This window comes from Drosophila navojoa, chromosome 2 (genome assembly GCF_054131105.1).
Source record: "Drosophila navojoa isolate 15081-1374.11 chromosome 2, UAZ_NAV_1.0, whole genome shotgun sequence".
NCBI classification, from domain to species: Eukaryota; Metazoa; Arthropoda; class Insecta; order Diptera; family Drosophilidae; genus Drosophila; species Drosophila navojoa.
Genome location: NC_142890.1, coordinates 6,100,857 through 6,121,538, shown reverse-complemented (window position 1 = coordinate 6,121,538; position 20,682 = coordinate 6,100,857). Strand labels below are relative to the sequence as shown.

The following is a 20,682-nucleotide window of genomic DNA, read 5'->3' as shown; positions in this document are numbered from 1 at the left end:
ATATTTGTGGTATTTTCAGTTTTTATTATATTTATTTATTTGTGTATTTTACCCGCTCTCACAGTTGATTTTATATAAGTTCTCAGTTTGTCATAGATATTATATATGTAAATATCAGCAATTTGACATATTTTGTATCTCTCACATGCCTTTATAAATATATTTGTTTTTTATATCATTTATGCATAATTAGAAAAAAATTGATTTAACGTCTTCACTGTTTACTTTTTCTTTTACCGAAAAGTCTTATCAACTACATCATCGAAATAGGGTTGTCTCAAAAATAAACTAACTGTTGTTTGTTTGCTCAAAAACCTGTTAAAAACTCTGCTAAACTCTCCAAAAAATTTATTGTGCGCTGTTGTAACAACTAGGTCAAAATGTGGATTGGGTTTGTTTTTGGTGGATTGTTTTGTTAGATATCGTCAATAGTTCGTAATTTAATTGGTTCTCAGTTGGTTCGTTAAATTTGCTACACTCAGTTCAAAAATAAAAATCTGATTTTACTCTACAAAAAAAGACAATGCTATCTTTCTCTCTCTCACTTATTAATCACTAAACGGTGAACGTTGTCAGTGTGTGTGTGTATGTGTGTGTTTTACGCTCTCATGTGTGCATTAGTTTTCTCTCATAAAGCTCTCAGTTCGGTTATATTATAAGTACAATCAGATGAAACAGAAAATAAAACTTCTACAAACTTCAAAAATTCTAAAAAAAATTATATTAAAAACAAAAATAAAAATAATAATCGCTCTTTGTCTTACGCTGTTGTTGTTGCTGTTGATGTTTGTTGCTGTTGTTTGTGTGTTCGTCAATGGATAACAAATACGTTAACAATTCTTTGCTCTCACTTGCAGCTCGATTTGTTTCTCTCTTTGTCTCTCTCTCTTATATGTTCCTAATAGCTCTCTTTCTCCATGCTGATGCAGTTACTTGACTTTAGACAGCTAATATTTTCTCTCTCTCTCTCCCTCTCTCTCTCTCTCTCTCGCTATATATATGTATATGTATCATTCTCTCATTAAAACAAACTAAATGGCAGGCTTACTCCTTGGCGGAGTCAATACCTCAACTCGTCTTTCTCGGCTCGGCTTGGACGTTGCTCGGTTCCGCCTGCGCCTGCGTCTGGGCCTGCGCCTCAATGCTGGCTAACGCCGCTTCGGACATTTTCTTGTATTTGCCTGCCAATTCAGGCAGCTCGTAGGCAATGGCCAGATCCAGCTTGGTGATAGGACAGCCGCGGAAGTAGGTGCATGTCTCGGAGAGCTTCTTGAACTCGTACAGCGGATTCAGGCGGAAGAAGTCGCGATAGACATCCGGATCGGGCAGATCGTAGCGCGAGATATTGGTCAACGTGGACAAGCCCTCGTAGATGTGATAGTTCTGCGGATGATCGATGATGTCGTCCGCGATGCGCTTCTTGTTGCCAAACAGAGTCTTGTGGTTGTAGTAGGTGTTCAAATAGCAGTCAACCATCTTGGCATGATTACGCACACGCACCTGAAATACATAAGGCAAGCATATGAATCTAATTCAGATCCCATCCAACTATCGCGGATATATTATATCTGTCTCTACTCACGGCAAAGCGACGAGCGCTTGCGATCTTGTGCTCGATCCTCTTGTCGATCGCTGTGCGCAGATCCCGCAGGAAGGCACGCTCCTGGGCCAGCAGCAGGCGAGCTGGTGCGCCCTCCTGATAGGGATGCGTCCAGAGAGAGGTGGTGTACATGAGTGGCGGCTGTGCCGACGACATCAGCGGCGATATGTTCCATATGAGTGCGCCCTGAACGCGCAGCAGCTCCTCGGGCTTCACGGTGTCCGCCTTGTTCAGTATGATGCGCGTCTGATACTCGCGCCCCTTCAGCTGATCGAGTATGGCCTCGGTCTCTGGGCCCACATCCAACTTGGCTGGGTCGTAGACCAGAAAGATGATGTCGGCCCGATCGATAAACCACTGGCAGGCGTCGTTAAAGGGAAAGACGCGAGAGACCTGCTTGCGTACTTCGAGTATGCCAGGTATCTCAACGATGTTGACCTGAAAAAGAAAATTACGAAAATTGAAAAATTCATTTAACAAATGAGTGTGAGTATGAGTGTGAGTGTGAGTGTGAATGTGAGTGTGAGTGCGTGTGTGTGAGTGTAAGTGTGTGTACTACATCATCAACATTTAGCCATTGTGTTTAGCTATTTTCGACATTTAATAACCAGAATACTATATAAGATCTTGCGCTCTTGGGCATTTTGCCAACGGCTGAGCATATCAAAAAACATATTTCCCAATCGACGAGCTGCCCTGCCAAAAGCTATTTGGGCGACAAGTTAATGCACTTAGGCAACAAGTGCATGCGCCTAGCCCACATCTATATATACCTTTACCTATCTAGTGCGCATACCTTTTCGAGCAGCTTGTTCTTCAATTTCAGGCCGCGCAGACGCTCCTCCAGACCCTGGCCGAACTTCTGCAGACCCGAGAAGGTGTAGTCGGCTGCCAGCTGGGTGCCGTCGAGCACTTCCGTCTCATTGCCCCACATCAGAATGTTGAAGTACGCCGGTGAGGGTTCCGCGCCTAGAAAACCCCAACAGAATTAGTCTATATTCCCACACATTCCGCATGCCAATAATCCCCTACCGGTTCTCAGTGAGTTGGGCGTATATTCATTGTCCGTCAGATAGTTGAGAATGGAGGACTTGCCACCCGACCAGGGACCCATGAACAGGATCAACGGCTTCGAGAAGATCTCGGGATCACCGAAGTGACGATTGCTCAAGTCGCGATACTTGTACAGCGTCTCCAGTGGCTTGATGGCGTTCTCATAGATCTTCTTGATGTCGCGCAGAATTATCTCAGCGACATTGTCGGTGGCCTTCTCTCGTGCATTGAATTCCTCGTCCAGCAGCAGCAGCTCGGTGATGTGCTGACGGCTGCGACGATTCTGCGGAACGGCACCCTCCTGGAAATAGAGAGAATAGATCGAATGAAAATGGACTCACTTTTTGTGTGCCTCTTTTTTCCACTTACCCAGAGCAATTCATCTTCGGGCTTGGTGTCCTCATCATCAGCATCGATAGCATCTTCGGCAGCAACTGCTGTTTCGTCTGCCTGAGGCTCTTCAGCAGCTTCGGCTTCGCCGGATGCCTCAGTTTCTGGCTCAACGGCTTCTTCTACAGGCTTCTCCTCTACCTCCACAGCTTCCTCTTGCTGCTCGACAGCCACAGCCGGTTCTGCTTCTGGCTCTGGCTCCGCCTCTGCCGCCACTTCCGGCTCTTCTTCTTTGACCTGCTCCGGCTCCTCCTCTACAGCTGCTTCGGGCTCAGCCTCTGCAGCTTCCTCGTCCTTCTCCTCTTCGGCTGGGAACTCCTCAGCTGGACTTGGGGGTGCCTCGATTTCACCGACTGGCGCCGCATCCACCTCACGCTTGCTGCGCTTCTTCACCTCCTCCTCCTCATCATCATCGTCGACAGTCTCGCGACTGTCGTCATGATCATTGGGTATACCATCGCCATCCATATCATTGTCGTGCTCATTCAGGATGCCATCGCCATCCATGTCGTCGTCCTTCTCGTTCACCTTGTTGTCGCCATCAATGTCATCGTCCACATTGTTTGGCACACCGTCTCCGTCGATGTCCATGCTCTGAGGCTCCTCGGAGTTGGATAGGCCATCGCCATCGACATCGTGATCCTCATCATTGTGGACACCATCGCCATCGATGTCGCTGTCCTCTGTTATGGGAGTTTTCATATGATTATTATAATGTCTGCATAAGAATGATAATGATCTTCTTAAGGCTTTACTAACCGTGATTCAGAGTACCATCTCCGTCAATATCTTCATCCTCTATAAGAGTTGGATAAGTAACTGGAGAAATGCATACCGAATCAAGAACTTACCATGATTAACTTTGCCATCGCCATCCAAGTCCTCATCCTTGTCATTGGGCAAGCCATCGCCATCCAAGTCGCCGTCCTCTAGAATTAGGAGAATATTCCGCTTTAGTAAATGTATTTGAAAATACTTCAGATCAATAATAGTTTTTAATTAATGAAAGTTCAGACATTAATAAGATATATAGTGGGGTATAGTAGAATGAGCCGTAGAACTGGGATTCATATGCCATACCGTGATTCAAAGTACCATCCCCATCGATATCCTCGTCCTCTGCATAGATAAAACCATACATAATTTCAACTTCTATACTAAATGCAACTTACCGTGGTTGACTAATCCATCGCCATCCAGATCCTCGTCTTTCTCGTTTGGCAAGCCATCGCCATCCAAGTCGTTGTCCTCTGTCGGAAATAGAACCCATGTATATTCGAATGATTTCTATATATCATTCGATATCTTACCAGCATTTGGTATGCCATCGCCGTCGATGTCGTTGTCCTTCTCATTGACCACACCATCTCCATCGATATCTGCATCCTCATCGTTTGGTATACCATCGCCATCGAGGTCATCATCTTGGTCATTTGGTATGCCATCTCCGTCGATATCGTCATCCTCTTCATTCGGTATGCCATCTCCATCAATGTCATCGTCCTTATCATTCGGTATGCCATCGCCATCGATATCATCGTCCTCCGTGTTTGGGATGCCATCGCCGTCGATATCATCGTCATCCTCATTTGGTATACCGTCGCCATCGATGTCGTCGTCCTTGTCGTTCGGTATACCATCGCCATCGATATCGTCATCCTGGTCATTCGGTATGCCATCGCCATCTATGTCGTCGTCCTGATCATCTGGTATGCCATCGCCGTCAAGGTCGTTGACGCTCTTCGCGTCCTCTGTGGAATCCACATCAGTAATTTCAACAGTTTCTTTTTCAACAATCCCACCATCATCATCGTCGTCATCGTCCCCACGAGGCTGATCGGCTTGCAGTTCCCCAGAACCATCCTTGCCCGTGACACCATCTGCAGGAGTGGTGGGTTTTGTTATATAAGATAAAAGATATATGACTGTTCTAACTTGCCTGTTTTCAGTTCATTTATAGCCTTTTCAATGTAGGGTCGACATTCTGATTCGCTTGGTCCGACATCGGCATTGGCAAACCCAACTACAAAACAGTTTTAGATCAGTAAGAAGAGTATATGACAGAATCGACTAGAAACTTTAAGTAATTACAGCAAATTGGCATATCATAATTTAAGATCATGCAAGGGCTATAAGGAAGAAATTTGGTAATGAGAAAAATAATTTTGTACATCGAACATCGAATTTGATTTAAAGAATTTTTAATTAAATATTTGGGTTGGAATTTTGTTGAGAGAGGTGTAGAAAGATCTTAGGGAAAGTAAAAAGAAATTATATATAACTTCATATATCATGACAACAACAGATTAATTGTAAAATCATGCATGACTTATATAGAGTATATAATATAACAATGCATTATCGTTGTATATGCATAAGATTTTTGGAAAAATTTTGGAGGCTCTTCATTTGTACCTAGCCTTAAAATTGCTATTTGCCGCCTTCGTGTTTGATGTCAGCGCCGAGGTTATTTTATCTTTTCAAACTTGACATTATTTATTGAATATACCCACACGCACACATACATACACTCACACACATGCACACACTCTCACTCGTACCATGAAAAATGTTCGAATATTTATGAATTTTATTTTTAAAAGATGAAAACTCAAACACATTTCGCTAGTCGCTGGCTTTTCGGCAAATGTGAATGGGTATATAATTTTGTTGGCCAGTCGCCCACTACATCTTAGCTTTTCCAAATTGGATTTCTCTTTCCATTTCTTGTACTCGCGTAGTTTAGTGACGTGCATATACTATAATTATGCATGTCCGTTCGTGTCTATAAGGTCTGCTCTTACTGTGAGTGCTTCGCTATATATTCCCTTCCATTCTGCTTCGTTCTCTAGTCAAGTAATCTGAGGTCGGGATGTGTGTTTGAGTGACAGGCACGTTTAAGGTCGTTGCTAATTACTTTCTCAATTGCTGACAGCTGCGTTGGCTCATGGAAAACTTTGTTGGCTCGACTTGATTTAAAGGATATCTCTAGCGCCTTTATTTTTGGCGCATGCTCAAGATGATATTTTCGATATGCAGTTCAGCTGTCAGCGGGTAATTCCCTTGATTTATGTGCAAATACAATATATGCAGCTATTTAAGTTATTTCCCATCCCATTCCGATTTATCGCATAAACAGATTTATTTATACAAATCCGTCTTGATGGCTGCTGGCATATTGTGTTTATGTTGCTTGCAATCTATTCCCAAATACTTGTACATTATATAGATCATTTCTTATTTCTTATTATTTTTTTTTTTTTTAATTTGATTTCTTCTTGTTTTTGCAATCTTTTGCAAACCAAACAAAATATACTCAGGCCAACACACACACACACACTATCCGCTCGACTACAGATACAGCTACATCTACAGTCGCAGCTACAGATACTTGCTCAATACATAAAATAACTTAAAAATTCTAAATTTAAAAATATTACAAACGATGACAACGAAGAGCGAACATTTGCGGCGTTTCGCCGCACAAAATTTTTGTTGAAAAAAGCAAAAAAGAAAAGGAAAGACCAAGTCAAAGAAGAAGAAAGTGACCAACAAAATGATACTATGTCTCTGTATTTTGCGCGATCCATAGCTGTATGGGTATATTATCCAACGAGTCTAGGCCACCGAATATTGAGATAGTATATGTATGTACACATACTCAAAGTGTCGTCTCTGACGTTTGCATACACACACACACACACACACACACACACACACTCACACTCGCACAGCTCAAGAAAATATTTTTAAATATACGCTTAAGATATATGTTTATATATATATATATATATATTTAATTTTTGTCTCCTCTCTTTCACTCATACACACACACTCTTTCACTCTTCCTCTCCCTCTCTCTCTCTCTCTCTCTCTCTAGCTCATTTTCTTCTACAAATTGCATAATGCCTGCGCGTACGTTAGCCACTGGGCCAACAAAAAGAATTACCGTTATTTTGCTTATATAATACACACATGGATTTACTTTATTTCGGTAGGATAGATCCTTAGCTCTCACTCACCATTATTGGAAACGGCGATTAACGTCAGTCCCAGCAGGAACCAAAGTGTTAAACGCCCCATAATAATCAAATCAACAAATTATCCTTGAGTTTTCCCAGTGTGGTTAGCACGTTAGCCACGTCATAAATTCTCCTTTTATTCTTTCGACTTTTTCCCGTAATTATGTATAATTAGGAAAAAATATAAATATATTTAAATAATTATAAATCACTTGCTCGTATTTCGCATATATTTATATCCACCATATATGCGCTCGTTTAAATGCACTGCATGAAAAGGGTAAGAAATTGTGAATGCTATAGATTATTTTGCATATTCGAGAACAGGCTATATACTACAAGCGATATACACATATATATTTATATATAATACGTATATATATATATACATGTATATATGTATCAACTAATTGGGCTCGTACAAATTTGTCACACTTTTTGTGGATTTTCTTTTGAATTTTGCACTGTTTTCGATTTTTATTTTATTTTATATATTTGTTCACTTTTTTTTTTAGTTTCAGCTTTATTTAAATTTGTAGTTCGCGTTAGCTAGCCTTTCGCAAATTTTAACCAACAATCGTCGGCTGGGTAATCCTTAGTGTCCCTTTCGACGATTGTCAGCTAAAATAATTTCTGGCCCGTCGTCTGTGCACGGCGTGGTGCGATTCGTTTTTTGAAATAATCAGCTCAGATTTTAGCTATATCTATTTTCTGGCATTTCTAAAAAGCAAGCAAGAAATTTCAGAAATTAATTTCTGTTTTTTCTTATTTTTTTTATGTTATTCTAAGTATATTGCGTACACGAGTATACGAGACGATCTCTCCCGGTCCAAAACCAATTCGTAACTCAACATGCATATACCATGAATTTACCTTGTGACCGCGAAAATAATTTCATTTTTATATTTTCGTAGCGAAAATCTTGTCAAAAGCACAGCGAAAACTAAAATTTATCTCTTTGGCAGACTCTGAGAGCGAGAGAGCGATTGGGGGAATTTTAAGCGGCGCCGTTTGCCTACAAGCAGCAGCTTGGGCAATTTTTAAGTTCAGGGAAATTTGAGTTGATTGAGCACACGACTTAAGCCAATTACCAGCAAAACTAAAGGAAGAGAGAAAGGGAGAGAGCAGCATTAAAGGGAAATGTTGAAACGCGAAGTACGCAAGCGTTGCCAACCTAAAACAGAAACAGCAAGGAACTTTTTAAGCTTAAGGGACATTTTGTAAGGCAAAATAAAGCGCAGCAGTTGAGCCGTTTGCTAGAGTAAGAGAGGAAAGGAAATTAAATTCTTTCAATCGAACTGCAAGTAATAATCCCTTTTCATTACATATTGTAATAAAAAGTACTTTTAGCTCTGGTGAAAAAGACTTAAATTATCCCTCAATATCAAATTATAATTAGACGAAATTTCTTTCATAAATTGAGCAAAAATGTACAGCTATATTTAGAGAATTTGTTTTCCATTTTCTATTTATAATGTCCTTAACACACATTGAATTCTCAATTTTGGAATAATATTTATTTATAGACAAGGATTTGCTTATCTTAAAAAAGATTGCTCAAAGCTCAAGAGCAAGAGAGAACAGTAGAGAACAATAGAGAATATATGTTTGTATAGTATGTAGAGTGAAAGCTGGCACATTCACCCATATAAATCTCATGTATTATTCGCTATTTAGAGCGCTGCGATTTATTTCTTGTCACAAATGATTAAATATTGTGCAGTCTCTGTCTCTCTCGCTCTTCCGTTTGGCCGCTCTCGCGGTACACCGTGGGAATTCAGTTGTAAAATATGAAAATTAAATTTCTTGTAGCATTTACCACCGTTCATTAATATGCTTGATTGCACGAACAGCTGTTGGATGTGTGGTTCGGTTCCAAGGCGACGCATCGATTCAGACAACTGCAAAATGCTTTAAAGTCTCTCATAATTATATTTTTATAGAGCTATGACATCGAACGGAAGATTATATAATTCAATGCAGTCCAATGTTATCATAACTTTTTTTTACCAGCAAAAGATCTTGCTTTATTTATAATATAATAATATTATATTCATTTTTCAAAAAAAAAAAAAATAAAAATATATATATATATATATATATATGTTTTGTTTTTTACTTTTAATCTTTGATATATATAAGTATATTTATAATGCTTTATGGCTCATTTAATGCAAATTTTATGTTATATTCAATTTTTATTGCTTTCGTCTGGGCAAAAGTAATACAATTTATTATTTCAATATATGAAGGCTTTTTTTTTATAAATACTCAGAAGACCTAAGATCTATTGCTCACTCTCACTGAACGCTAAAAATATTTACCTCAGCTAACATAATAAATAGTTTTTAAATAGTTTCAGATTTGTAAAGAAAATCTCTTCATGTTGGGGCCCTAGTGTGCCTCATTTCCATGATCTTTGTTCTTGATGCGAGTGCAGTAGTACCGATCGCTATTCTCGATCCAATCGCAAACGTTGAGCACTGTGTGGAAAGCTGTGCCCTCTTTACACTCGAATTCCACGGGCTTGCCATGCACGCAGCGGAAGTACTAGATGAAAGAGAGGAAATATTTAGATATGCATATTTTAGGTATAATAATATTGTGATATATTTAGAAATACTTTGGTAGTTAGTATAACTATGAATAAATATGGATATAGTTTAGATCTTCGTATTCCCGAAATCCTTAACTAAAGTCTTTACCTTTCGGCAGTTGGGATGTGGCACAAAGTCTCGATTGGTGCAGTCAATTGCGCTGGGATCGAAGGCAACGCCGTTCGCCTCCGTTTCGGGATCGACGATCTCCTTGGGCTCTTCCGTAGAGCTGGGCGCAGCGGTTGTGGTTGTAGTGGTCGTTGTGGTTGTCTTTTTGGGCTTCTTGGGTTTCTAAAAAAAAATGATCAGAATGTTAATGAAATTCGTAAATATAAATAGTGGTCTATGTTGTTCTGTGTGGTCACCTTTGTGGTGGGTTTCTTGGTGGTGCTGCTCACAGCTGGCACCGGTGCTGACGTTGGGCTGACTGGCGTTGACGTTGGTTTTGGCTTCGGTTTCGGTTTACGCGTCGTCGTGGCCATCGGCTGCAGCTGTGCCTCGTCCGGATTGGGCGGTGTGGCGGGTGGCTTGGCCCATTCGGGCTGCAAAGCAAATTGCTCATTAGCTTTCACTCTGCTGCTGTCGCACACTTGGCAGCTGGCCCACTTACCCGCGGCGTCGTCTCGCGCGTCGGCTCCGGCACTGTGTAGTGCCGCATGTTGTTGTAGAGTATTTGCATTAGGCCATTCTTAGGGCCGCAGAGCCCATGGAAATCGTCCATGTCAATGGCCCAAGTCATGGCGCCCGCGTAACCCTTGGCCTTGATGAAGTCCATTTTGATCTGCACCGAGGCCTCGTTCTCGTAGCCCACCCACTGGGTGTCCTTGTAGGTGTAGGGCACCATGCCCGCATCGTCCCACTCCACGGTCCAGCCCTTCGACTTGTCCATGACCTCTGTGCAGATTTCGTAGTAGGCCAGGAAGCCGCTCGCATTCGTGTAGGGCCCTGGAGCACCGCCGCCCGCCTCCTTGTTGATGTAGGTGCCCATGTTGTAGTTCTTGTTCGAGCTGCTCAGCGTAAAGGTGCGTCCGTAGAAGGGCACGCCCACCACCAGCTTGTTGGCCGGACAGCCCATCTCCTCCCACAAGGCCAGGCCGTCATTCTACAAAGAGAATGTTAATTAGCTTGCCTCACTCTCTAACTCCCTTTCTCTCTCTCTTTCTTCCCCTCCCACTTACCACATTGAGTTTTTCGTAGGCATACTGATCGTGTTTGCGCTTGTACAGCGGACTATGCACGTCCGCGAAGCCGGCCCAATTGCCGCGCAGGTCATAGGTCATGGCATGTATGGCATCCAGGAGTCTATAGAAGATTTACAATACAGCGGAGATTAGACAAACTCTCTCAGTTGGCTTCAGTCAGCCACTCACTCGCACAGCTCGGGCACATGGTAGCCCTCTTGCAGCCGGAACTTGGCCACCGGCACCGCCATGGTGATCTCCCAGCCGCGGCCCTCGCGATCGAAGGCACGTCGCAGCTCCTGCACAAAGTACAAGAACCTGTCCTTGTCTCCGTAGCTGCCGCCGCGATCCGTGGCGCCCGGATACTCCCAGTCCAGGTCGAAGCCATCAAAGTCGTACTCCTTCATGAACTGCACCACGCTGCGTATGAAGCTCTGGCGTTTCTCGCGCACCGCCACCATCCGCGAATACTTGGAACCGCCCTCCGCCCAGCCACCCACCGCAATCTGCAGCTTGAGCTTGGGATGCGTCTGTCGCAGCTGCGTGAACTTGCGGAAGCCCTCCTGCTCCACATCCAGCTCGGGATCTATGACCAGCACCTCCCAGTTCTCATCGTTCACGCCAATGAAGGAGTACACCAGATGCGTGCACAGATCCGCGGGCACATCCTCCAGCCCGTAACGACCAATGCCTGGACGATAGACGGCCCAGTTGCTGAAGTAGCAGACAATGCGCGCTGGCTGCTCGCTGGCCGAGATGAGGGCCGGCACGCCCAGCAGGAGGAGCAGCAGCAACATGAGATGATGTTGCACTGCCAGAAAAATGAAGCAATCGAATTGAATATTGGATGAGAGAAAAATATGTTAACCATAGAGATAAGCAATTGATGGAATGGGTTTCTTAAATTCTCATTTATATATTACATTATATTTTATATAATTTAACAAATATAACAATTGTAAGATATAAATATTCAGTTAAAAAGAAAACATCTATCAAATTAAAATATATCTCATTGAAATACCTAAATTTTGACCTCATTCAAGGAGGTGTGTCGAAGCGTGCAGAGCAAAAATATTTATTATAAACACACATATATAAAAACTCTTCGACACACCTTCTGGAAAGATATATCTAAATATTTGTATAATATTGAAGCCTTTGTAAAGCTCGCTTTAGTCGTAGCTTTTATCTGCCTTCTTCATTTTGTCTGATATTATGTAGAACCCAACATTTTTCAAGGCTGAAGCTCAGAGATAGATACTATAATCTAATCTACAGTCTAGAGTCTAGAGTCTGCAGTCTAAGTGAATGAATAGCGAGTTGGCTGGCGAAATAATAACACCCAAATGCAAAAGTATAAATAGAATGAACAGCTCAATGAGCTAAAAATAGTTCATCCAATAAGAGTAAATTTGTTTGGGTGCTTTCTTTCGTCCGCTCTTATCGAAATGAATATATGCGATCTTCGAGCACCCGACCAGGGATCGTTTAGCCACTTAATATGATATTTTGATATTTAATATCGCGTCGAGCACATTCTCCGAAATGGTAGTAACGATGTTACGACTTGTTTTTCAAGATCCACGCGACGTGCATGCATAAATAACGACGCGTACATGACGAAAACACTGGATGCATCCGAGTTTTTGGGCGTGCTAAGGTTATGTGACCATAATGCTGCACATGATCCGAGACTTGCGACGAAATGTATGCGAGTTCATTCACCGAATATGTGAAGAATATATATATAAGAATGTGTACAGACATATGTATGTATGAATATATATTGTATACGCTTAGATCGCGACAATCACTTAGTATGCAGAGCGAGCCTTACCCATTTCTTAATGCTAAAAACTCGGCAGTAATACTCGATTATACGATTATACAAACTGGAACGGGGATATACGAAGAAGACGACGACGGTGACTTGATGCGGCGCTCGTTTGGCGTCAAATGACAGTCAAAGTCGGCTCGAGCGGTGCTTTTATAGGTGGCTTCTGGATTGTGGATTGTGGCGTCGGCGCTGGCGTTGACGTTGACGTTCTGGTCCGGTTCTTGGAGCGAACGAGCCTCTTTGTTCCTGGCCAAAGTGCGTGAGAGGCAGAGATTTGTGGGCTGTTTTGCTTATGGTTTTCGGCTTGGATTTCGACTGTTGTCTGAAGCTGTGCTCAATTCGCGATCTCTCGACTTTCTTTCCATTTGTTTTATGTTTTGTTTTGTTCTGTTCTGTTTTGTTTTGTTTTGCACACGCTTTTTGTGCGATGTGATCTGATTGAGGCGGAATTGCTTATGCTCTAGAATAACAAATGGACAAACTCGTTTCGGATAACACTTCCGCTGCTCATCCTGCCATGAAAGTGCGTAAGGCAAATGGAAAAGGAGTTCATTGGCCCAGCGTTCATGCACTGATAAGTCGAGAGAGATGATATTCCTTGAAATGCACTTGGAGAAATAGAGGAAACTTTCATACAGCTCACAAATAGAAACAACATTTTTTACTATATACGAACTAATTGTACAACATTATACAGTTTATTTGATATATGCAAATTCTTCTCAGAATTATTATGTAACTAATTCTAGATTTTTCTTTTCACATGAGAAATATCGGATACTTTACAGAACATCGAATCAGAATACAAATTCGATTTCAGTTCTATCCAATTATTTCTCCAAGTGCATACACTTAGCTAAGTCCACTGCGCAAGTCAATGGCCAAAGTGGAATCCTCAGTGGTTGTGGCTGCTGTGGTTGCAGGCGCCGCTGTTGTCTGTCTGCTCGTTGGCGGTGCTAAGCTGCTAGTGCTTGAGGGGAGCTCTGCGGACTCTCGCTCGTTTTCTATAGACGCATAAATAAGATGACATTACAAATTCTCAATGTCATGCACTTGGACTCACCAATGAAAGGCGCTAAAGGAACTTTATACTGCGGTTCGCCCTGATGATTATCGTCGTTACCAAAGCCAGTCAATCCAAAGCCGAAGCTGGGACCGTAGCCGGGTCCATACCCATTCCCATTCCCATGACCATATCCCCGCCCATGACCATGCCCACGATCATGTCCATGACCATATCCGAATCCAAATCCAGTCCAATATCCAAAACCATAGCCCGGCTCATATCCATGACCATAACCCTGTCCGAATCCATGTCCAGGCCAATGTCTGCCATGCCTGCCGCAGTGCACCGATCCGTCCACATCGTAGCGTCTTGGACGCTTTACTGCTGCTGCTACCTCTGCTGGCGCTGATTCCTCTGCCCATAAATCCTGATTGATATAGGCGCTGCGAGTGGAAAAAAACATTCAGACCGGCCATCCAAAGACTTTAAACCATATATGTATACATACGCATTGTCGATGCCCGGAGCAGCCTGCAAGAGCAGCATTTGCTGCAGGCTCCAGACAGTCAGCAGCATCAACTGTGTAATATATGCAGAAGGAGATTAAGATTTGAGATTTGAGAAATGTCACAACAGCGACGACTCTATAATGAAACGCTGAACTTACGCATGAGATGGAGCCTAGGAGAGACATTGTCTATATCGGAGCTGAACTGCGCTTCTTAAGCCGACGATGCCAACTGACGACTCAGTTAATTCCGCACAGTTAATGAGTCGACAATGGGTTTTTTGTCTGTGTTTAATATATGTATGTATATCGGTGTGTTCATATGTACCTTGCTATTTTGAGTTGAGTTCACAGAGAGTTTTGAGCTTTCAGCAATAAACGCAACAACAATATCGAACATAACAACTATGTATAGGCCAATCAGGTTTCATATTGTTTCAGGTTTCTCGAAATACATGTATATGTACTAGCCACACTTTATATACACATCTTGATTGTCTGTCGTCATATGCCCTACGCTACTCATTAAATGTGCGATAATTAACAGCGCGTTTGGTCCACTCTAATCGCTCTCTGAATATGACGAGTTCGCTTGATAATTAATGCCTACGTGCGAGCTGCTTGCTCTATAATATATCTAAAACTATTCTGTTCCTAACTTATTTCTTTTTTATTTTTTGTTTCTTTGTTTTCAATTTATTAATCAGTTTTTAATGGGTTCGCATTGAATGGCATCTGTTCCATGATCACGATTATGCTAATCGGATGTAAGAATTTGATAATGCGGTTTATTCGTTTGTTTTTAGAAAGTTATCGATTGCTCTACATTTCACATGCAGCTTGACACGCACCTTCCCCACCATCTCTTCCATCACTCCCTGAAGCTGTTGGCAGCGCCACCTGTCAGCCAAATCCAATTTGCCTATACGCCCACACTCACACACACGCGCCAATTTATGCGTGATGTGGTGTGTGTGTGTGTGTGTGTGTGTGGTCTCTGTTTGTCATGCTGAAAGTGTTGTGCCTTATTCTCATTCTGCTCTGATTTGATACCCTGTAAGCAGTAAGTGTTTGATACTGTACTCTAATATCACCTTCGTATATATTATTAGAGGGTATACTTTAGTCTATAACTTTTCTTCTACTCATATACGTCGGCTGACATATTTCGTACATACTTAAATTGTATGCTCTTTTAGATTGAGATACAGGGTATATTTTAGTCGATCAACTCCTTTATTATTATATTGCTCAGTGGACTGTCAGTATGAATTCATATCAAATGTAAGATATTATATTGTACTAGGCTATTTAAAATACATTTACAGGGTATATATCAGTCGGCCATTGACATAATTTCAATCTACTGATTGATAAGCCATGTACATTCCTAACAAACTAATTTACATAATTAACTTGTTGGTTACTTCCCAGACTCAAGCAGGGTATAAAATAGTCTGTCAGCTGTTTATTGTCTTGCTTCCCAATCTATATGCGTATACTGATACATATACAGGGTGTATTAATGTCCATCGTTCGCTCATGAACCATTCCATGCATTTTCAGCTTTATCTATTTAATTTTACACATTTTACTTGGAACCTTCTTCCGAGTCTCATACAGGGTATATTGTCAGTCGGTCAGTCGTTCATGAAACACTTTCAAATGGTGCTCTATGGGCTTGTCCGCTGTCTTGTTGATATTATCGGCACTGAGTAGATCAGCCTTTTGTGTGTTTTTCATTGTGATTCATGCCGGGGTCTGCGTTTGTCATCGTTCGTGCGTCTCTATTTCCACATTGATCTTGAAAGTGTCGCGGACAATTGACGCAAAATTCCCATTTAACCGGCAGCCCAGGCATTGAGCTGGGACTGTTCCTGTTCCGTAACCTTCGGCTGTGGCTGGACACAATAACTAAATAAATAATTGAAATGCTGGGAGGGATTTGAATTGTCAACTATATTTCTTTATTGATAACATTTATCTCGTCTTTTCGCAGTTTTCATCATATTTTTATTTTTCACTTTTTTTTTTTTTTGCATTGTTATTTAAACATTTGTCATATTATGTCATACATGGTGTATATGTATATGTATATATTAATGCAATAAATATTTAATGTATTTTTTTGTTCTCTTATTCTGTGGAATATGCGTGCAATATATAGTCGAGTATATATATGTATGTGTGTATTTATGTGTGTGTGTATAAGCCAGAACTAGCATAGCAATTGACTTGGCTCGCACTAAGGTCAAAACAAGGGTTTACATTTACATATAGCACCGCGAAATGTACAAATCATTTAAGTTTATTTATTACAAAATATATGTATATAATTAAAATTATTGAATCAATATCAAAAACTTGGCGCAAATCAATAAACTAAAGAACTTAGCATTAAATAAAACTTAAAACGTTTAACAATATTAAATTATGAACTTAAAAATATTATTATTCTTTTTTTTTTTTTGTACAATTTGCTTGATTTTTATTTATTTTTGTTTTCATTTTTATTTTTTATTTTTTGTATATTTTTCAATATCTCTCTCTATATATATGATTTTTAAATATATATTTAACAATTTATCGTTGTGTGTTTACTATATGCATATATAATTTTATTTATTGGTGTAGCATATGATATATCTTCTATCTCTTCCCCACTCTTCTCACCTCATTTTTATATAACTTTATAAGTTATGCAGACATTAACATCGAAATTTCATTTGCGTGTATTTTATAATATTTTATCATTGACTTTTGACTGTTTTTTTTTTTTTTTTTTTTTTTTTTTAGTTTTTTAAACACATTCCATAGTTTCTTTTCATATAATTGCCTGGGTAATTGACCTACATTTAAATAATTGTTTACTCATGATTCTTTCTTAATTATGAAGTTCATTATTTATTGATGCAATGCAAACGCTTGATTAATTTTTAACTAATATGTGCATGTTTTTCATATACATAATATATAGATATTATATTTTATGTTTCCATATAGTGTTTGAGATAGGTACATTTGAAATATTGCCAAGTTGTGAAATGCTTTAAAAGTGCGCCGTTATTTGAGCTGCTTTCTGATGATATATTGTATATATGATACATATATATATGTGCATGTATAGCATAGATATAGATAATATATCTAACTATCATTTGGTGCCTTTTGTTGTTGTCTGCTTTTGATTTTGGTTGCGATCTTAAAAAGTTTGTATCAAATGCAATTATTGGCTTCAAAATTGTTGCTGTTGTTGTTGTTCTTGTTGCTGTTGTTGTTTGGGAGATTCTGGTTTAAAAATGCGCTACTCTTCACAAAAAGTCTGTTGTAAAAGTCTTTAAAGTTATTGTTTTTAGTTACCAAACACATGCCATAGCTGTGCTTTATACTTTCGATATATTTATATATACATACGATATATATATATATATTAAATATTTGTAGGAGCCCGCACAGGAACGTGTACGTGTTTACACTATACAACAAAAGTATTGACGCGTTGTAGACCGGATATGGCTGGACTATGCTAAGCGACAACAGTCAATAAACTGTACTATATATGTATGTAATTTGTTTTTGTTTTATATAGAGAACGTTGCTTTAACATTTGATGTAATTGCCATCGTTTATATTGATTAATAACACGCTTAATGATATGTTGCATCTTCATGTAGTATATATATATATATGTTTTCATGTATATATGTATAATAGAGTGTGAGTAAGCATAAACATTTTGCCTAAAAATTCGTTAAATTTTATATTTATCGTTCATATGCAATTTTCTCTAATGATTCTTAAATTTTCTTCGTCTTCTTCTTCAGCATCCTCATTTTTGATATCTTTAAAATTGGTTTCTCAGTCAATCAAGAATTGATACGATTTCGATTTAAATTTTGGTTTTTTAGCAAAGTTTCTAGTTTGATTTTGTTGTTTGAAGATAAATGCAGCTGTTATTGTGCTTATTTATTTGTATATATATATATATATATGTATATATAGATAGACATATATGTATATCTATTGTATACTGTATGGAGTCAGAATCGCCTCTTTTTGGTGTGCTTGTTGCGCTTAACTGTAAAAGTTGTCGCGCTGCTGATATAACGGCAGTGGTTCACTTGGCGACTCCGAGCGGCGCTCCTCATCGCTGCCTGGCTGGCCGCCCTGTCCATTGGCCGACTTCGACATGGCTTTCTCTGTGAAGAGATAATAAAGAATATATTTATAGAAAATTGAATTACTTTCAAGTGCGAGGCCAAAAACCTTCCCAAGCGTGCTGTAAAAAGTTGGACGGAAAAATGTCGATAGAAAATCTTTTTTTCATATATGAGTTAATAATATAAATGTCTTGTTTGTTTAGAGTATTTATGTTGTTGCTGTTGTTGGCAAGTTCTCTTATTAATGCTGTTGTTGTTGTTGTTGTTGTGGCAGTGCTTTGTTGCTAATGAGCGTATACTTACTCGTCTCTTGAGCTTTGTTCGACTGATTAGTTTGTGTTTTCATATTCTCAAATATTTTACGCAATTTTTGCAAGTGCACAAATTTTGTTAAATTATCATTTGACTTAGCTAAGCTTGCAATATTTATAATGAGCTTCCTCAATGAGATTAATAAAAGGCTATAGCTCCTATTAGCTTAACAGCTGTTCAGAAAAGTGATTTTTAATAACTATTTAGGAATATCTTTTGACTTATTGCAGCATAAAACTTTTAAAAACATTTTCATTTCAGTGATCAATGAATCAATTTATGATTTTTTTCGTAATAATTTTTCTAGTCCTAACAGTTGACATATTTTTGTTTATTTATTATTATTATTATTTTTATTTATTTTTTTATTTTTTATTTTGGTATCATAAGCCTTAGTCTTTGAATATGCTTTAAAAGGGAAAAGCGTATGTTATCGTCTTTAAATAAACTCTTAACGAAGTTTAGGTTTACTGGTTTGCATAAGTAACAATTAATCAGGACAAATAATCTGCCTGACTAGTAATGATCGGCTAAACTTACGGGCATTTAAAGACGTCATCGTATCAAATGTGTCTTCACATACCACAATTTCTGACTCCTCGTTCTAGTTCCTAGTTCTTCAGCATCTGTGAGCATTCACTCGCTTCTTAAGAGGCAACTGAAACTGTGCCCTATATTATTTAGACATGTCTCGATTTCATCTTTCACTTAAGTCTTATTCTTCTCTATTCCCATGCTTTATACTTCGAATAGATTTGCACTGTGTTGTGTTTTATTTTGTTTTTTGCTTTCATACAAGTTCTAAAGTGCCTTTTGGTGTTTCTCTACGGACTCTATAATTGTTTGCTCTTGTGTATGTGTGTGTGTGTGTGTTTGAGTGTATTTTCGTCTTTTAGTAAAGGTGTTCATATTTTTTTCCATATATGATTTTATATATATATTTTTGATGCTTCTTATATATAACAAGCGCGTGCGTGCTGATTAGTAAGGCCAATTCAAAGCTAATAACTAAGATTTCCAAATAAAGCTGAGTATAATAAAAATATATAACTATATATATTTGCATATATATTTGTATATTTATAAGATTAATGCATGATTAAATTGTTAAATAAAAATTGTGTACAAACCTTGACTTACGCGTTTGTTTAACTGTTGTGCTTGTTGTTGTTGTTGTTGATTGTACTTGTTGTTGTTGTTGTTGCAATAGCTTAGTTGTTGTTGTTGTCGTTTAGTATTTTGTGATTGCTTTGAACTGATTTTTATTCTGATTTTTGTTTTGTTTTTGTTTTTAGTGAGCTTAGCATGCGATAATCTCAACGTCGCGTGAGTTCTTGCTGTGCTGTTGTTGTGGTTGTGGTTGTATGTAATGTAGTTGTTGTGGTGGTTGTTGTTGTTGTTGTTCTTATTGTATATAGTTTGTGTGTAGCATATGCATATGTAAGTCGAATTACATCACATATTTGGCCCATTTCTTTCGTCATTTTCTTTCAACTCAAACAAATAACACAAAAAAATGTGAACAATTGGTAAAACAAAAACATAAACAACACGACAGGCTATTAAATGGAGTTAGTTGTGACTAGTGGGATTGCCTAAAATATGCAAAAAATAAAAACAAATTAACAAATAATCAAAATAAAAATCAAATTAAATGTAAAATATGTTCATAAATATTTAAAATACAAAAATAATTTACATTTATAATATTTTTCAACAGCTTTACATTAAAATTTTTGTAGTTAACTCAAATTAAAATGTTATTTAACATGAACTGTAAAGTATTTAACATGAACTGTTGAACGCCGCGTATACGCAATATTTATGAAAATTCATAGAATTCAAACAATTTGTTTATTGATATTATTCTTAAAGATACAGTTAAGATAGGTGCTTTATGCATGATTGGTTCATGTGGGGCTTGTTTCTTATGTCTGCTTGTATGATCAATAGTGACTGTGGACGAGTATATATGTATTGTGTGTTCTTGAAGTGTCTGTGAGTGGATATTAA

General features: G+C 39.0%; 4 protein-coding genes and 1 long non-coding RNA gene across 17 annotated transcripts in view; 1 reads left to right on the top strand and 4 right to left on the bottom strand.

The window, feature by feature from the left end:
* LOC149092082 (uncharacterized) overlaps positions 1–20,682 on the top strand; it is a 193,544-nt gene that overhangs the window by 110,380 nt on the left and 62,482 nt on the right. The gene's annotated exons all lie outside the window — the stretch shown is intronic.
* Positions 4–7,955, bottom strand: LOC108658922 (uncharacterized). Of its 9 annotated transcripts, XM_089256573.1 has the most exons (14): positions 7,867–7,955; positions 7,066–7,332; positions 4,983–5,066; positions 4,846–4,923; positions 4,354–4,794; positions 4,216–4,293; positions 4,124–4,162; positions 3,895–3,972; positions 3,803–3,841; positions 3,023–3,726; positions 2,633–2,954; positions 2,397–2,569; positions 1,583–2,038; positions 4–1,500 (listed from the first exon to the last, which is right to left on the bottom strand). In XM_089256573.1, the coding sequence occupies exons 2-14, from the start codon at positions 7,124–7,126 to the stop codon at positions 1,069–1,071; spliced, it is 2,985 nt and encodes a 994-aa protein (XP_089112699.1). In that variant the 5' UTR covers positions 7,127–7,332; positions 7,867–7,955; the 3' UTR covers positions 4–1,068. The 9 variants fall into 9 exon arrangements, with proteins under 9 accessions (XP_089112699.1, XP_017967082.1, XP_017967089.1 ...); XM_018111593.3 differs by having other exon boundaries at positions 4,354–4,923; XM_018111600.3 differs by lacking the exon at positions 3,803–3,841.
* On the bottom strand, positions 9,244–12,839 carry Cht5 (Chitinase 5). Its single transcript, XM_018111602.3, has 7 exons — positions 12,684–12,839; positions 11,033–11,654; positions 10,841–10,964; positions 10,273–10,764; positions 10,028–10,204; positions 9,771–9,953; positions 9,244–9,615 (listed from the first exon to the last, which is right to left on the bottom strand). The coding sequence occupies exons 1-7, from the start codon at positions 12,685–12,687 to the stop codon at positions 9,460–9,462; spliced, it is 1,758 nt and encodes a 585-aa protein (XP_017967091.1). The 5' UTR covers positions 12,688–12,839; the 3' UTR covers positions 9,244–9,459.
* On the bottom strand, positions 13,363–14,478 carry LOC108658935 (uncharacterized). The gene is made up of 4 exons (XM_018111614.3): positions 14,357–14,478; positions 14,198–14,268; positions 13,747–14,132; positions 13,363–13,687 (listed from the first exon to the last, which is right to left on the bottom strand). The coding sequence occupies exons 1-4, from the start codon at positions 14,381–14,383 to the stop codon at positions 13,536–13,538; spliced, it is 636 nt and encodes a 211-aa protein (XP_017967103.1). The 5' UTR covers positions 14,384–14,478; the 3' UTR covers positions 13,363–13,535.
* The window catches only part of kmr (pleckstrin homology domain-containing family A member kramer), a 33,012-nt gene continuing 29,775 nt past the window's right edge, over positions 17,446–20,682 (bottom strand). For 3 of the 5 annotated variants that reach the window (XM_089265798.1, XM_089265797.1, XM_018111590.3), the window contains 2 exons: positions 19,800–20,264; positions 17,446–18,396 (listed from right to left, as the gene is read on the bottom strand). In XM_089265798.1, the coding sequence (XP_089121924.1) occupies positions 20,242–20,264 (23 nt within the window). In that variant the 3' untranslated portion in view covers positions 17,446–18,396; positions 19,800–20,241. The remainder of the gene's footprint in view (positions 18,397–19,799; positions 20,265–20,682) is intronic. The other 2 variants (XM_018111581.3, XM_018111582.3) reach the window with 1 other exon arrangement.

Bases quoted from the DNA above. Each gene is read 5' to 3' on its own strand.
- LOC108658922 (XM_018111593.3), bottom strand. From the start codon at position 7,126: ATGGGGCGTTTAACACTTTGGTTCCTGCTGGGACTGACGTTAATCGCC. The intron at 2,570-2,632 runs GTAGGGGATTAT...GGGGTTTTCTAG, and splicing joins GCCCAACTCACTGAGAACCG to GCGCGGAACCCTCACCGGCG. The intron at 1,501-1,582 runs GTGAGTAGAGAC...TATGTATTTCAG, and splicing joins CAAGCGCTCGTCGCTTTGCC to GTGCGTGTGCGTAATCATGC.
- Cht5 (XM_018111602.3), bottom strand. The intron at 10,765-10,840 runs GTAAGTGGGAGG...TTCTCTTTGTAG, and splicing joins CCTACGAAAAACTCAATGTG to AATGACGGCCTGGCCTTGTG. The intron at 9,616-9,770 runs GTAAAGACTTTA...TCTTTCATCTAG, and splicing joins CACATCCCAACTGCCGAAAG to TACTTCCGCTGCGTGCATGG.
- LOC108658935 (XM_018111614.3), bottom strand. From the start codon at position 14,383: ATGTCTCTCCTAGGCTCCATCTCATGC. The intron at 14,269-14,356 runs GTAAGTTCAGCG...TATATTACACAG, and splicing joins TCCTAGGCTCCATCTCATGC to TTGATGCTGCTGACTGTCTG. The intron at 13,688-13,746 runs GTGAGTCCAAGT...ATGCGTCTATAG, and splicing joins TCCTTTAGCGCCTTTCATTG to AAAACGAGCGAGAGTCCGCA.